Source organism: Lolium rigidum, chromosome 7 (genome assembly GCF_022539505.1).
Source record: "Lolium rigidum isolate FL_2022 chromosome 7, APGP_CSIRO_Lrig_0.1, whole genome shotgun sequence".
Taxonomy (NCBI): Eukaryota; Viridiplantae; Streptophyta; class Magnoliopsida; order Poales; family Poaceae; genus Lolium; species Lolium rigidum.
Window position 1 is genome coordinate 28,064,361 of NC_061514.1, and position 13,201 is coordinate 28,077,561.

General features: G+C 47.0%; 1 protein-coding gene across 1 annotated transcript; it reads right to left on the bottom strand.

Annotated features, from left to right (window-relative positions):
* Positions 1 to 1,989: 1,989 nt before the first annotated feature.
* LOC124670211 (probable inorganic phosphate transporter 1-4) lies at positions 1,990 to 3,639 on the bottom strand. Its single transcript, XM_047206723.1, has 2 exons — positions 3,112 to 3,639; positions 1,990 to 3,030 (listed from the first exon to the last, which is right to left on the bottom strand). The coding sequence occupies exons 1-2, from the start codon at positions 3,637 to 3,639 to the stop codon at positions 1,990 to 1,992; spliced, it is 1,569 nt and encodes a 522-aa protein (XP_047062679.1).
* Positions 3,640 to 13,201: the final 9,562 nt, after the last annotated feature.

A 13,201-nucleotide genomic window follows, 5' to 3' on the forward strand; every position in this document is an offset into this window, starting at 1 on the left:
CTTTTCTTCTATTTCCTGATGCACCTCCCGATGTCCCTTCTCCTCGACCTCTTAGTTCTGATGCACCCCTTCGACCTCGGCGCCATCCTCTCCTCCGTCTAGTTCCCCTAGTTATCCTTGTTCTCCGGCTTCGGACCCTTCCTCTGCTGTTCCTTCTTCCTCTTCTTCCGATGAGTCATCTTCCGCCGATGAGCTTTCCTCTTCACGGCCTGTTCATCAGCGTCGTGCTCCAGACCATTACTCTCCTAGCCAGTATGGTCTCTCTATTGCCTCCGAGCCGCCTTCTTATCAGGATGTCGAGCGTCATCCTAAATGGCAGCTTGCCATGGCTGAGGAGATTGCTACGCTTGAGCGCACTAGCACCTGGGATCTTGTTTCTCCCCCTCCTGGTGTTCGTCCTATCATGTGTAAGTGGGTCTATAAAATTAAGACCCACTCTGATGGATCTCTTGAGCGCTATAAAGCGCGTCTTGTGGCTCGTGGCTTTCAGCAGGAGCACGGCCGTGACTATAATGAGACTTTTGCCCCTGTGGTTAATATGACCACTGTGCGTATTCTTCTTGTTGTCGCTTCTTTCGACGCTGGTATGTGTCTCAGCTTGATGTTCAGAACGCTTTTCTTAATGGCGAGTTGAGTGAGGAGGTTTACATGCAGCCTCCTCCTTGGTATTCTGTTCCCGATGGGATGGTTTGTCGTCTTCGGCATTCTCTTTATGGCCTGAAACAGGCCCCTCGTGCCTGGTTTGAGCGCTTTGCCTCTGTGGTGACTGCTACTGGTTTCTCTCCTAGCGTTCATGATCCAGCGCTATTTGCTCACACTTCTCCTCGTGGGCGCACTCTTCTCCTTCTCTATGTTGATGATATGATCATTACTGGTGATGATCCTGAGTATATTGCCTTTGTCAAGGCTCGTCTTCATGATCAGTTTGTTATGACTGATCTTGGTCCCCTTCGCTACTTGGGATTGAGGTCTCCTCCACTTCTGATAGCTTTTCTATCTCTCAGGAAAGTATATTCAGGATCTTCTTGCTCATGCTGCTCTTGGGGATGAGCGCACCGTTGAGACTCCTATGGAGTTTAATGTTAAGCTTCGTCCTACTGATGGTGATCCTCTTCCTGATCCGACACGTTATCGCCATCTTGTTGGGAGTCTTGTTTATCTTGCTGTCACTCGTCCTGATATCTCTTATCCTGTTCATATTCTGAGTCAGTTTGTCTCAGCTCCTACCACCGTTCACTATAGTCATCTCCTCCGTGTTCTTCGTTATCTTCGTGGCACGATCACTCGTCGCCTTTTCTTTCCTAGTTCCAGCTCTCTCCAGCTCCAGTGCTACTCGGATGCTACGTGGGCGAGTGATCCTACATATCGTCGTTCACTTTCTGCTTACTGTGTGTTTCTTTGTGGTTCGCTTGTTGCTTGGAAGACGAAGAAACAGGTAGCGGTTTCTCGTTCGAGTGTTGAGGCTGAGCTGCGGGCTATGGCCTTGTTGCTTGTTGAGGTGACCTGGTTACGGTGGTTGCTTGCAGATTTTGGGGTCTCTGTTACGACACCCACTCCACTTTTGTCTGACAATACATGTGTTATTAGTATTGCACGTGATCCGATCAAGCATGAGGTTACCAAGCATATTGGTGTTGATGCTTTTTATACACGTGCTCAGGTACAGGCTCAGGTTGTTGTGCTTCAGTATGTGCCTTCAGACTTGCAGTTGGCGGATTTCTTTACAAAGGCACGAACCAGAGCGCAACATGACTTCTTACTCTCCAAACTCAGTGTTGTGGATCCATCATGAGTTTGAGGGGGGGTGTTAGATGTATATATTTGTATATTGTAGTTTCCCCATATGTTAGGGGGCTTCCTGCATATTTGCACATGTATCTGTACTATATATTGTGTCCTTTGGCCCCCTGGTAATATATACAGTCTATTACCCTAACATTAACCACTTGGATGTCTTGCATCCAAAGTTCACATGGTATACCTTTTGTACTACACGGAAAAAAGAGGTGTTCGAACAAGGGAAACTCCACTCTGATCCTTATCATTCTCTCTCTCGCCAGTGACTTCTTCAAGGGACCTCCATTTGGTTTCTGGTAGGGTGAATGTGAACACCAGACCAACTATATTGCAACCAACTAGCATGAAGAGTGTAGTTGAGAGAGACCTTTTGGCATATAGGAACCAAAGCACGCCGATGATCGCACCACCCTTTCCGCCAGCACCGGCGATGCCATGGCATGTCGATCTCATACGTGCTGGGAAGATCTCTGCCGGAAGGATGAAGGTGGTGGTATTGGGGCCAAAGTTTGTGAAGAACATTATGGCGGAGTACATTACGGCAAAGCATATGTGCCCATAGTGTGAATACCATATGCTTGTAGATATCACTTGTGGGATAGCAAGGCCAAGCATGAATACACTCATCATGGTGAACCCTACCAGCTGCATCTTGACCCGGCCTAGATTGTCCATGGACTTGATAGCAAAGAAGAAGCCTGGTAGCGTGCCAGCGACGGTGATGAGAGCCTGCGTCCGGGCGATCTTGTACGTCTGTTCGAGCGGGGTCATCGTGCTCCCGCTACCAATCCAGCCAATGTCGGCACATATGTCCTTCATGAACAGGTTGAGCTGGTAAAATGACAGGTCAAGCATAAACCAACACAAGGTGGTGCTGACGAGGTGTAGGCCGTGGAGACGGAGGAACTCCATGGTGAAGAAACCAAACTCGTGCTCCCTGATCAACGCATCTGCTTCTCCGTTTTCGGCGGTTATGTCGATGTTCAGGACCAGGGTCATGTCTGACGCGGCTTGCTTGATGTTCTTAGCGATGAGCGCCGTGAAGCGCGCCGTTTCGGGCATTCTCATGCGCCAGTAGTATGTTAGGATCGCAGGGACGGCGCCTAACATCAGAATGATGCGCCACACATAGTCGGCGTACCAGTGGGGGTCATTTTCATAACCCGGTGCATATTTTTTGAACAGCTGTGAGATGGTTATGGCGACTATCGCAGCAGCAAGATTTCCCAAACCCTGCATAGAGGTTCATATATGTGTACCACAGTTAATTGACTAGTGAGAAGCAAAATCAAACTTCGATGTACGATTCATAACCTGCATGGCGAAGACGGCCGCGATGAAGGCGCCACGAGTCTTCTTGCTCGCGTACTCGGACATGATGGTCGCTGAAAGTGGGTAGTCGCCGCCGATGCCAAAACCAAGCCAGAAACGAAAGAGGCAAAGCGTGGCCACGATACTAGCACGCGAGTGGTGGAAGGAAAGGCCAGATGCGATGGAACAGACGACCATGAGCTTCAAGGTGACGCCGTAGATGTGCCGCCGGCCCATCTTGTCGCCAAGCCAACCGAAGAAGAGCTGCCCCAGCACCGTGCCGCAGAGGGCGACGCTGTTAATGGCGGCCGAGACGGGGACAGGGAGCACTGCGTCGTCGTAGTAGATGCGGCCGAGGAGGTCGGTGACGAGGGAAATAGAGAAGAGGTCGTAGGCGTCAGTGAAGAAGCCCATGCCGGCGATCATGATGGCGGTGAAGTGGTACAGCTGGGTGGTGGCCACGTCCAGGGCGTGGAGCACCTTGAGCTGCTTCCGGGCCATGAGGGCCTGTGTCGGCTGCCGCCATGGCATTTGCTGGACCGATGTGAAAAGCTATTATGTTTTGTTTGTTGTTACTGCAACATTTGATCAGAGGTAGCTGCATTTATATAACAGGTATACTAGGCGATGTGATCGAGTTCTTGAAGAAAACTAGGAGGAATATCTTGCCATGTGGCCATAGGACAAAAAGAACCGTGAGATAAGCATGACCAATGTTGTTCTCCATCTTCGGCATAACCGTCCAATGGTAAATAGGTTCTTACTTCTTGTGTTTTACGTGAGGAATATCCAGTGGGACATTAATCTCGAAGCTTAATTCGACTCAGGTACGTATCATTGTTTTGTAAAGGAAATTACGTATCCCCTCCGTTCGCTCCCTCCATTCTAATTTAGTCTATATTTTAGAAAAAACTAAAATAAGCTAGTATTTGCATTTTTTAGTACTACTTAGATATATGAATAACCAATCAAGCTACATTAAAGATAACAACATCCAATAAAGAGAGAAAAATCACTTTATTTTCAGTGTTATTGTTGACTAAAAGCTAAAATGTAGAGTATTTTAAAATAAATTTTAGAGCTAGAATATAGACTATTTCAGAACTGATGGATTATAAGATATTTTATCTTTTAGTAAATTCATTTATTTTGGTATGCATTTAGTATATTTTAAAAGTGTAGATTTACTCAATATGTTGTGTATTTAGTTCACCGTGAACTGTCTAAAACATCTTACATATGGAATATACAATTAAACTATTCAGATTGCTATGTGCCATGACAATTCTGTATCTCCTCATGATGAGTAACTTCGTATAAAGCAAAATCTTATTAACATGCAAGCTATCCACATTTATAGTATATCTTTAGGCTCCCTCTAATGAGCAGCCGACTCAGAACTAAGCTACTCCCTCCATACCGGTTTTTTAGGCCAACAAGCATTTCAAGAAAAAATTCAACCACAAATTTGGCCAAGAAAATATAATTATATGTGAAAAATTTATATCATTGCAAAGATATTTAAATATGAATCCAATGGTATAATTTTTGTCAAATATAATTCATATTTTGTTAACCAAATTTATGATCAAGCATATTTCTTAGACCTTGTGTTAGCCTAATAAACCGGTATAGAGGGAGTAGTTCTCATTCAGTTGGCGTCACTCGCGTTGATTCCGACCGAGTCATGTTAGAGCACCTCCAGCCGTGTTCCTTCCCCAAACTGTGTTCAGCTAAAGCGACGGATTAAGCGTTTGAGGACGCTGCACCTAGCTTGTTTCCGCACTTAGGGGCGTCCCTCTCCAACTGCATTCCCCAAACAGCTGCTCTCCCCAAACGCGATGCTCAAATACTTTTTCTATTTAAATTTAACGCTTTATTATTCATAATTTTGTAAATGCTTCGTCACTTTTACATGGAAAACCATTGAAATGGCCGATAAAGAGCATCTAAAAAACAATATAAATGATTCAATAGTTTTGCTGTTCTGGGGCGTATAGTTTGCAATAAAATAAAGTACTGAAGGTAAATAGCAATATGTAAATGCTCTCATTGAGAGAAAGCCCAATCATCTATGCAGCAAGAGGAGAAGCTCAAGTGTGTGTGTGAAATTATACGTGACAAGTGTTCTCAAGGTCGGCATGGATTTGAGAGAATTCCTTATTTGGCCATGTCTAAAGTTTGCCTTCCTTTTTTGGTCCTGACAATTTTTTTGTTCCTTTCATGACCTATAAAGTTTGGTTGGTTCCTTATTTGGCCCTCTAGTACAATTTAAGCACTAAGATGACCATTTAACCCCTGCTGCAATATGTGACGAAATTGCACTAAAAAAGTTGTGATATACTAGTTGGTTATTAGAAAAACGATCCCCACTATGGCTGGTACCAGCGCACCATTTTTCCCCTGCTACAATTTATTCTAGAAAAAACTCAAATTTATTCCGGAAACTACTGCAATTTTTTTTGTATTTCCACAACTCCAGAAAAAATTGATATTAAATAGGCACATACATAGAGACAATCCACAGGCACGACAGAAATTTCAGCCCAAAATACAACGTATTTTGGAAGATACAAAAAAGACAAAATTTTGACAGACTATACGTACACTATACGCCTATATAATGTCAGATTTTTGCTTTTTTCACAGCCCAAAATAAAACGAGTTTGTGCCCGAAACATTGCACGTACATCCCAAGCATATACATGTATTTCTGGAATAAATTTGAGATTTTTATGAAACTCAAAAATTTGGCAGCATATTGCAGCAGGGGCAAAATGGTCATCTTAGTGTTTAAATTGTACTAGAGGGCCAAATAAGGAACCAACCAAACTTTGTGGGTCATGAAAGGAAGAAAAAATTTGGCAGGGCCAAAAAAGGAAGACAAACTTCAGCCGGGGCCAAATAAGGAATTCTCTCCATGGATTTACTAGCATGTAGATTTCTACACAACATGATAAATATCTTGTCAAGTTTTATTCCCTTAAGGGTGAAGTCTAAATTAGGTGCATCCATAGATATGAGCAAATATACCCCTTTGTTGGGTTCTAGAGCCATTTTTATGAGCAAATATGAATCATTAAGACATAAATGTTCCAACATAGCAATTAGTTCATGGGTTCCCGACATAAGGTCCTATAATGAAACTAAGTATTGGAAAACATTCTCTTTCATTCCGTCCCTTCCAACTCTCATCATTACATTAAAGTGCGGACCTATGAGCTCATAAAAGTGAAGTAATATGCAGTCAACGTTCGCATAAAACCATCAAAGAACAACATAAAACGATAAAAACTTGATCAAATACTCATTACACATCATATAGAATCATAGCTAGATCATCACATGCCCTCGGAAACATGGGGAGCTGCTCACAAGTGTCAAACATGGTGTGGATCAGAGGCATAATGGTTACAACATAATCTGAAATTATAATCTCTCCACCAAATAAAGACAAAGTACCAATCACAATCATGTAACCAGCCATTAAAACAATATCCGGGGTTCAATCAAACACACACTATGAGGGGTGAAGTTGATCTCGGAGATGGTGATGGTGGTGCTGATGTAAATGTTGATGGAGAAGCCTCGCCCTACGTCAAGGAGGAGTGGTGATGATGATGGCATCGATTTCCCCTTCACCGAAGGCTCCGGTGCGGCAGGATCTACCCGCTCCCGCAGTAAGAGAGGACTTTCGCATCTGCCGCCGCCTCAGTAAATCCCGGAAAAAATATGCCTTAGGTTTTCTGACGAGACGAAGACGTCTGTAAAAACGGGGACCTGAGACGATGCTTGAGGCCCATTTGGGCATGGGTGGCGCGCACAGCTAGGTAGGGCGTGCCACCTGTGCTCAACTAGCCCGTGTGGCTCCCCTCATGTGCTTCTTCGGCCCACGGTCCTTCTCTTTGTGAAAAATTGATCAAGTATTTTTTTTCTTGGATTTTTAGGTGTCTAGAAGGTTCCTAAAACAGCAAAATACGAAAAATGTGGTTTTTTCCTCCAAGAAATTAAATACTAATGAAAATAACTTTGTAGGAAAGTCTCGTAAATCAACTAAAAATGCACAAATAGTGATGTATAATAGCAAATATCATTCAAAAATAATCTTATCAGTTGCTATATTGATGATGTAAAATGCAATATCAGGCGCATATCTGAGCCACGTTTTGGTCTAGGCGGATAACCCGGTCACTATGTGTCGAGCTGCTGGGCTTGGGTGCAGGCGCATTATTTGACCGCACGGTCGCAAATGGACTCGGAGAAACCGTTTGCGTCCTCCCGTTGAAGATTCCCTAAGAACCGTTTGCATCTCCAACGGACCGACGTATTTCGAATGCCAAATTGTTCACACGTGTCTGTTTGGGTGGCCCCGCGGGCACAAAATCGGTTGTATAGGGACTCCGCGTTCGTTTGCGTCGGGCGTATCCCTAGTAGGCCGATGCAAAAAATTTCCCTTGATAGTGTCAAGGTCGGTAATGGAGGTTTAACGTTCTGTCGAGGCATGCCTCCAGCGATTACCGCTCCCTGCAAGGGAGCGGTTGTTCCCGCGGGGCCAATGAATTGGCACATTTTCACCGCTGCGCACGGGAAGCGGCTTGCACGCGATCGGTGTTTCCCGCCCCGCTGGGCCTATATATGGTCGAGGTCGGCGGGTGAGAAGGGCACACCTCAGCACCATAGAAATCATCCATGGACGAGCGCAACCGTATCTGGGCTTGCCTTGTTCAGATGGCCCACAGTGTCTACCCGGATGATCCGAACCTCGCCGCCATCCACGCGATCGAGGGGTTCTTAGAGGAGTAGACATCCGCATAAGGCTGCCATGCCGACCACCCGGAGGCCAACACGGTGGCGGCATAGGAAGATACGGAGACGACAGTGGCGGAGGTTGCGCAGGCCATGGCGAAGGCGGCGGCCGATGCAACGGCGACCATGTCCCACTTCCAGGCGGAGCTCGCGAAGGCCAGGGTGGTGATGGCGGTGGCCAGAGTTGACCTGGTGGCAGCCCCAGCCGCTAACGCGGTCATCCATGCCGTCACCGACGAGGACGACAATGATGACATGGATCCCCGACGACGAGGTGGTGAGGCTGTGAGCGCCGAGCAGCGGACGCTTCTCGCGTCGTTCAAGATCCTCCCAGAGAACGCCAGCCGCCGTCAGGCTATCGAGGCGGAGGGGCAAGCTCGTGGCATCGCGCTCGACATGAGGCAAGCTTACCTGCACTCCGACATGGTGGCGGTGATGAGATTTGAGATCTAGGGATTGGCCCGATCTCGCGATTTGACCCAAGATCCAAGGGGAAGAGGTGGGAGAGCGCGAGAAACACGAGGAACACGAAGAACACCGGTACTCACGCACGCACACCAACCCGATACACCCGATACTTACCCCCGTGGCTCGATGGACCACGCCAATAGAATCACCCGGAAGAGGCACGCGGCAGAATTCCCGGTGAGAGATTGGTGTTGGAGAAGAAGAGATTGGTGAGGGAGAGAGAGTAGCTTGTACTAGAATCTCACTCAACAATATCCAAATCAACAACAATGATGGCCTTGATTACAGAGGGATGCTTGTCCAAGATGGATGCTAACCCTAGGGAGACTAAGCTCAAAGTTGGTTTAAGCTCAAAATTATGTCTAAGGGGTAAGGGAGGGATCCAGGTTCCTTATATAGGCATACGTGGCCAGCAAGGCAAAAAGGTACATAACTTAGGCAGGTTGGTGGGGCCTTCCCGTCAGATCCGGTCCTGGGGCCGGTCAGACCGGGCCTGTGACCGGGTGGTCCGGTCGTGGGTCCGGTCGACCGGTCGCCAACCGAAACTTCGCAGATTTCCGTTCGGTTGGTTTCCGGTACGAGCTCGAGGGAAATCCGGTTGGCGACCGGTTGACCGGGCCTGGGACCGGGTGGTCCGGTTGTGGGTCCGGTCGACCGGGTCCTGGACCGGCCATCGTCTTCTCTTCCTTCGAGTGCTTCGAGTGACGTCGGGTCCAGCTTCGTGTCCATCTTCATGACTTGATGCTCCTCTCCTTCCCTTGACCATGGGGTGCCCTCCTCTCCGGGATCTTTAGTCACCTTGTACCTAATGACACAAAGCACATCGGCATGAGGTAGCATTCCATCCAAAGGGGTACCGAGATCAAGGGTGGTGAGGAGCGAGTTCACCTTATCATGTAGCGCTTTGACTCGAGCCCGAGTCATTGGTCCACTTGGGGGACTTGTTGGTCTTGGTGTGGAGGTGTCCGAAGGCCACCCCGCATCATCTCCCCCCCCCCTTGGGAGAGAGTCATCCTCGAATCTTGTTCATCCTCATCTCCATGATATGGTGATAGGTCGGAGATGTTGAACGTGTTGCTCACCGAGTACTTGGAGGTTGGTATGTCGATGACGTAAGCGTTGTTGTTGATGCGCTTGAGGACCTTGAAAGGGCCATCTCCTCTTGGCTTGAGCTTGGAGTTGCGTTCATGGGGAAACCTCTCTTTCCGAAGGTGAATCCAAACGAGGTCTCCTTCTTCAAACACTCGTTCCTTCTTCTTGGCGTTGAGGCGAGTAGCTTGGCGAAGTACATGCTCTTGTATGGTTGCTCTTGTTTCTTCATGTAGTTTCTTCATGGCGGTGGTGCGCTTGTCGAAGTCCATGTTCGTCCTTTCATGAAGAGGTAGTGGAAGAAGGTCGAGCGCCGTGTGTGGTTCGAAGCCATATACAACCATGAACGGACTCCTTGATGTCGTGGAGTGCTTGGCTCTATTGTAGGCGAACTCCGCATGAGGTAGACACTCTTCCCATGACTTCAAATTTTTCTTCACTAGTGTTCGTAGGAGCATAGAGAGGCTTCGATTGACCACTTCCGTTTGACCATCGGTTTGAGGGTGCGAGGACGATGAGAATAAGAGCTTTACTCCAAACTTTGCCATGAGCGACTTCCATAGATAACTCATGAACTTGACATCTCGATCCGACACAATGCTTGTCGGTACTCCGTGTAGGCGAACCACTTCCCTGAAAAATAATGAAGCAATGTGTGAAGCATCATCCGTCCTATGGCATGGTATGAAATGAGCCATTTTAGAGAACCTATCCACTACCACAAAGATCGAATCATGCCCATATTTTGTTCTTGGTAATCCTAGGACGAAATCCATGCTAATATCCGACCAAGGTGCATGAGGAATAGGTAGAGGTGTATAAAGGCCATAGGGATTGGAAGTAGACTTAGCTTGTAAGCAAGTAGTGCACCGGCGGCAAAGGCGTTCCACGTCGCGGTACATCCTTCGCCAATAGTAGTGTGTCGAGAGAATGGTGTATGTCTTCTCTCTTCCGAAGTGACCCATGAGACCACCTCCATGCGATTCTTGTAAGAGCAAAAGGCGAAGCGAGGACATAGGGATACAAAGTTTGTTCCCTTTGAACAAGAATCCTTGGTGCAAATAGAAATCATCGAATCCTCGGTCAACGGAACACTTCTCAAATATCGGTGCAAAGAAAGAATCGGAAGTGTAGAGTTCTTTGATCTCATCAAGTCCCAAGACATGAAAATCCAAGCGAGTAAGCAAAAGGGTGTTTTTGCGGGAAAGAGCATCCGCCACGACATTGTCCTTGCCCTTCTTGTATTTGATTACATATGGGAAGGACTCAATGAACTCAACCCATTTTGCATGACGTTTGTTCAAATTGTGTTGGCTTTTCAAGTACTTCAACGACTCATGGTCGGAATGAATGATAAACTCTTTTGGCCAAAGATAGTGTTGCCAAACTTCAAGAACACGAACCAAAGCATAGAGCTCCTTGTCATAAATAGGATAGTTGAGGCGTGCGCCATCCAACTTTTCACTATAATATGCCACGGGTTTTCCATCTTGCATAAGAACGCCACCAATACCAAGCCCACTCGCATCACACTCAATCTCAAAAGTTTTTGCAAAATTTGGAAGGACGAGAAGAGGAGCTTCGGTAAGGCGTTTCTTCAACTCATCAAAAGCATTTTGTTGGGCCTTGCCCCACACAAACGGAACATTCTTTTTGGTAAGTTCGTTCAAAGGGCAAGCAATGGTGCTAAAATCTTTCACAAAGCGGTGATAGAAAACGGCAAGACCATGAAAACTTCGGACTTTACCAACATTTGTAGGAGTAGGCCAATTGTGTATGGCCTCCATCGTGGAAGAATCAACTTCAATTCCATTAGCGGAAACCACAAATCCAAGGAAAACCAACTTGTTTTGAGCAAAAGTGCATTTGGGAAGATTTGCATAAAGCTTCTCATGACGCAAGATGCATAAGACTTCTCTCACATGTTGTACATGGTCCTCGAGATTTTGGCTATAAATGAGAATATCATCGAAATAGACAACCACACTCTTGCCAATGAGAGGACGCAAGATGTGATTCATGAGGCGCATGAAAGTTGATGGAGCATTTGAAAGACCAAATGGCATGACAAGCCATTCATAGAGACCAAGTTTGGTCTTGAATGCCGTCTTCCATTCATCACCAATTGCCATGCGGATTTGATGGTATCCACTACGCAAATCGACTTTAGAGAAAATCGTGGCACCGCTCAACTCATCAAGCATATCATCTAAGCGCGGAATGGGATGGCGGTAACGAACAGTAATGGCATTGATGGGGCGGCAATCCATACACATTCGTTGCGTCTCATCCGGCTTAGGAACAAGAATCACGGGAACGGCACAAGGGCTAAGACTTTCTCGGACGTACCCTTTGGCGAGGAGATCTTGTATTTGGCGTTGAATCTCCTTTGTGTCCTCGGGGTTGGTGCGGTAGGCGGCACGGTTTGGAAGGGGAGCGCCGGGTATAAGGTCGATGCGGTGCTCAATGCCTCGAAGCGGTGGAAGTCCATGAGGAAGCTCGTCGGGGAAGACGTGTTGGAACTCCTTCAAAAGAGACAACAAAGACGAAGGAATGTTGGTTAAGTCGTTAGTCTCCGATGACGGTCCCTTGCAAATTAGCACGTAGTGCAATATGGTGGATGGGTTTGCTTGCACTTCTCTCCACTCGCTTTTGGTGGCTAGGAGGACGCTCTTTCGCTCACTCACATATGGCTTGTGGCGTTCACTCTCCATTTGGTGGGTCGCTCCCTCACCTCTCAACTCACTATGGTGGATGTGATGTTGTGCCCTCGCTAAAGCCTTCGCATTGTCGGCGATGATTTGGCTAGGAGTCATTGGGCGAAGCTCGAACTTCTTATCCTTGACCTTGAAGGTGTATGCATTGGTGTGTCCGTCATGTATAGCCTTCTTGTCAAATTGCCATGGGCGGCCAAGCAACATGTGGCACACCGTCATGGGTACCACGTCACACTCAATGGTATCTTCATAGGGGCCGATCTTGAAGTTGACGGTGACGGTATGTTGTATCTTGACATTGCCCTTGTCACTCAACCATTGGATATGGTAAGGGTGAGGGTGCTTGCGGAGTGTAAGATTGAGCTTCTCACACAATTCCGTGCTTGCGAGGTTGTGGCAACTTCCCCCGTCGATGATGACCTTGATTGACTTGCCACCAATACCGGCACGGGTTTGGAAGATGTTACACCTTTGGTCTTCCATAGCTTGAGGTTGAGTTGTGAGTACCCTTGTGACCACAAGTGAAGGGTTAGGGTCATGCACGCATAAGAGAGGGTCTTCTCCACTATCTTCATCATAAGCTTCTTCATTTGCAACGGCGGCTTGTACCATAGCTTCATACTCATCTTCATCAAGCGTCGCTATGTCCCCATTCTCCATGGTGATCATGACCTTGGTATTCTTGCACTCAAAGGATTTGTGGCCTTGGGTGCCACACTTGAAGCAAGTGACATTAGAGGGTCCGGTAGAGGCCTTAGAGGAGGCGGTAGAGGACACTGTTTGCTTCATGCGACTTTGGATAGTCGGTTGCTTGGATGGTGTAGAGGATGCGGTAGGCTTGACACTTGTTGTAGGTGTTGTTGTCGCGAGCTTGGAAGCGAAGTATGACTTGGACTTGGAGTACTTGATGTCCTCACTCACTTGGCGCTCGGCCTTGGAGGCTTGGTGAACCAACTCAACCATGTTGGAATATGGTTGGAACTCCACAATTCGCTTGATGGGATAGTTGAGGC

Bases quoted from the DNA above. Each gene is read 5' to 3' on its own strand.
- LOC124670211 (XM_047206723.1), bottom strand. From the start codon at position 3,639: ATGCCATGGCGGCAGCCGACACAGGCCCTCATGGCCCGGAAGCAGCTC. The intron at 3,031-3,111 runs GTTATGAATCGT...ACCTCTATGCAG, and splicing joins CGGCCGTCTTCGCCATGCAG to GGTTTGGGAAATCTTGCTGC.